The sequence below is a fragment of the Elephantulus edwardii genome, unplaced genomic scaffold, assembly GCF_000299155.1.
Source record: "Elephantulus edwardii isolate Elephantulus edwardi_28Jun2011 unplaced genomic scaffold, EleEdw1.0 scaffold00029, whole genome shotgun sequence".
In the NCBI taxonomy this organism is placed as follows: Eukaryota; Metazoa; Chordata; class Mammalia; order Macroscelidea; family Macroscelididae; genus Elephantulus; species Elephantulus edwardii.
The window spans coordinates 3,860,879-3,863,385 of NW_006399779.1; the positions used below are offsets into that span (position 1 = coordinate 3,860,879).

Here is a 2,507-nt window from a genome sequence, read left to right on the forward strand (position 1 = left end):
GGCGGCGGCAGCTGCGCAGGGACGCGGTGCTCCGGAGTTTCGCCTTTGCCGCTGCCCCATGGAAGCGCAGAGGCAGCCTCGTTCCTCCGGCGGCTCAGGCCAGTCGGCCTGGCTGGGCGCAGCCTCCGGGGCCACGCTCTGCCATCGCACACGCCTAGGTCTCCTCGGCCTCGCGCGGCAGCCGCTCTTCAAGGTTGCCGAGCGCAGCCTTCAGCCATGCCGGCCCCTCGTTCCAGCCCCCGCCCGGCGATCGTACAAACACCCAGGCTCTCGCTCGCTCTCGCCCCGCCGCCGCTCAAGCTCTTCCCGTCCTTTTCCCTTCTAGGGTTGCACGCTCCGTTTCCCAAGCCCCCGGCCGCTGGGTTATGCAAATCACTTAGGTACATGCAAAACTAACCCTTCTCCCGGAGCGCCATTGGCCCGGGGAGGTCTCGAGCTCATTACTATGCATCGAGGGGACCCGCCATTGGCCGAGAGTAAGACCGGAGGGGCGTGTTTCTCGGGCGTGAGTGACAAGGTGGTGGTGGTGGTGGTGGTTGAAGGCAAAATCCCTGACTTGGCTGGAATTGCGTGGCAGGTTGTGCACTTGAAGGTGGAAAGATCGGAAGACGAGGAGTCTGGCTTTTTGTGTTTTGCTTTTGCCTCCCCCACCCATCGTGTTTTTTGCTCTGCAGAAATTGGATCTCCTAAATTGGACGACCTGAAAAGTATAACTTGCCTCCAGCTTTAGTTAAGTTTCAAATAACTGCACTGTTCCAGAGGGCGAGGGCTTTGGAGCTGTGGGAAAGGGAAAAAAAAAAGATTTTGAAGAGGAGAGAAGTTGCCCTTCATCTGACACATGTCTTTTGGGTTTTAGTTATATCCTAATTGAAACAATATGCTTCCCTTCAGCCTCTCACTTCACCTGGAATCTTTATACTTAATGTGCACTTAGTCTTAGCAATTAACCATCCACATACAGAGAGATTCCGTGAAATTTGGGTAGTTTCTTTCACACACTTTAAAATTCTAAAACACAGGAATTTTTGCAAGAGTCCAATGAGGTAATGTCTCTGAACACTGGACAATTTCTCTAGACACAATGCATTTTGAACACTAGGTGATTACAGTTGAGAAACCAAAGCTAATTTGGTGTGAGGTAATTACCACTTATCAGCATTCCCTCCTTTTCTGGACCTTTCCTCCCTATGGCCCAATCAAACTCACAGCCTCTTATCTATACCAAAGACGACTTCATGAGCACCCCATTTATTGCTTTTCTTCTTTGCCTTAGAGTTATTTTACTGTTTACTAGAGATACTTTTTTTTTCTCCTGGAGATACTTTTAATGAATATTTTCAATTAAGCCAGGCAAAATGTCACTATGGGAGCTGACTAGTCATCTTATGTAAGTGAAATGGGGGCTGAGGGGGAAGAAACCAAGGTGACACAAAAGTTTAAAATTAAATGAGAAAAATAATCGGTTTTGTATACAGGTGTCGTTGCATAAGATTCAAATCTACCAGCTACTTATTTGGAGAAGGATAGGCAATCTCCTCCCATGCAGTTTACTGCCTCTGAAAACCATCTGTAGGATCAGCTATGAGTCAGTTCTGATTTGGTTTAATGATTGTACACAACATTTACATGTTAATCTCATCGGAGATAGGACATCACCTAAAACACTACTACCTAATAAACAGTGGCCATTAAGTTACTTTTGACTCAGGATAACCCTATATGGGTTTCAGAGTATAAATGCCCTCTAAAGGCTATTTATGAGGTTTCTTCAAGGTACCGCTGGATGGGTTTGAACCACCAACCTTTCCATCAATATTTGAGTGCTTGACCACCTGAGGCACTGAAGAACACCACCTCAATAAGTATAGTCTCAATAAGTATAGTCATGGCTTAAATTCAAGTTTTAGGAATGGCCTTTACTCATTTTGGGGCTGAAAGAGAATTTAACAAAAATGGACAAAGTGTGTCTGGTTTCATAGATGAGGAATCTAACGTTCTCTAATATAGTTCATCACAGAATAACCACCGGGCCCTTCTCTCAAGTACTCCTGGATTCGAAAACTCAAACTTATTGCCAGGGGGTGGGAACCAACCCATAACTTGATTTTCTGAGACGGGAAACTGCATAGGAGACTCACATCTTTCTCCTATGGCACCATTGGTGAATCTGAACCACCATAGACATGCCGCCTTTGGGTGAGTGCAACTGCCTTGGAACTATGCCACTAGAGGTCCCCACTATTCCTGCAGCCACCCATGGCTTTCACTGTCTGAGTCATCTTTATTGTGTCCTAGCAAATATCATTAAAGAATGATATGAAAAATTGTAAAGTTAACTTCTCCTACTGACTTCTCCTTTATTTCTTTTCTTCAGAAGTGGAAGATAAAATTTCTTTTGCCAGGACATTATGTGTTGTTGTTATTGTTATGTGCCGTCGAGTCACTTGTGACTCATAGTGACCCTATGTACAATAGCTCTAAACTCCGCTCTGTCCTGTGCCAATCAC

General features: G+C 45.9%; 1 protein-coding gene across 1 annotated transcript in view; it reads right to left on the minus strand.

Moving 5' to 3' along the window:
• The window catches only part of LGR4 (leucine-rich repeat containing G protein-coupled receptor 4), a 150,688-nt gene extending 150,302 nt beyond the window's left edge, over positions 1-386 (minus strand). The window contains exons 1-2 of the mRNA XM_006883773.1: positions 209-386; positions 4-93 (exon numbers count right to left, since the gene is read on the minus strand). Of these exons, the coding sequence (XP_006883835.1) occupies positions 4-93; positions 209-386 (268 nt within the window). The remainder of the gene's footprint in view (positions 1-3; positions 94-208) is intronic.
• Between the last annotated feature and the right edge of the window lie 2,121 nt (positions 387-2,507).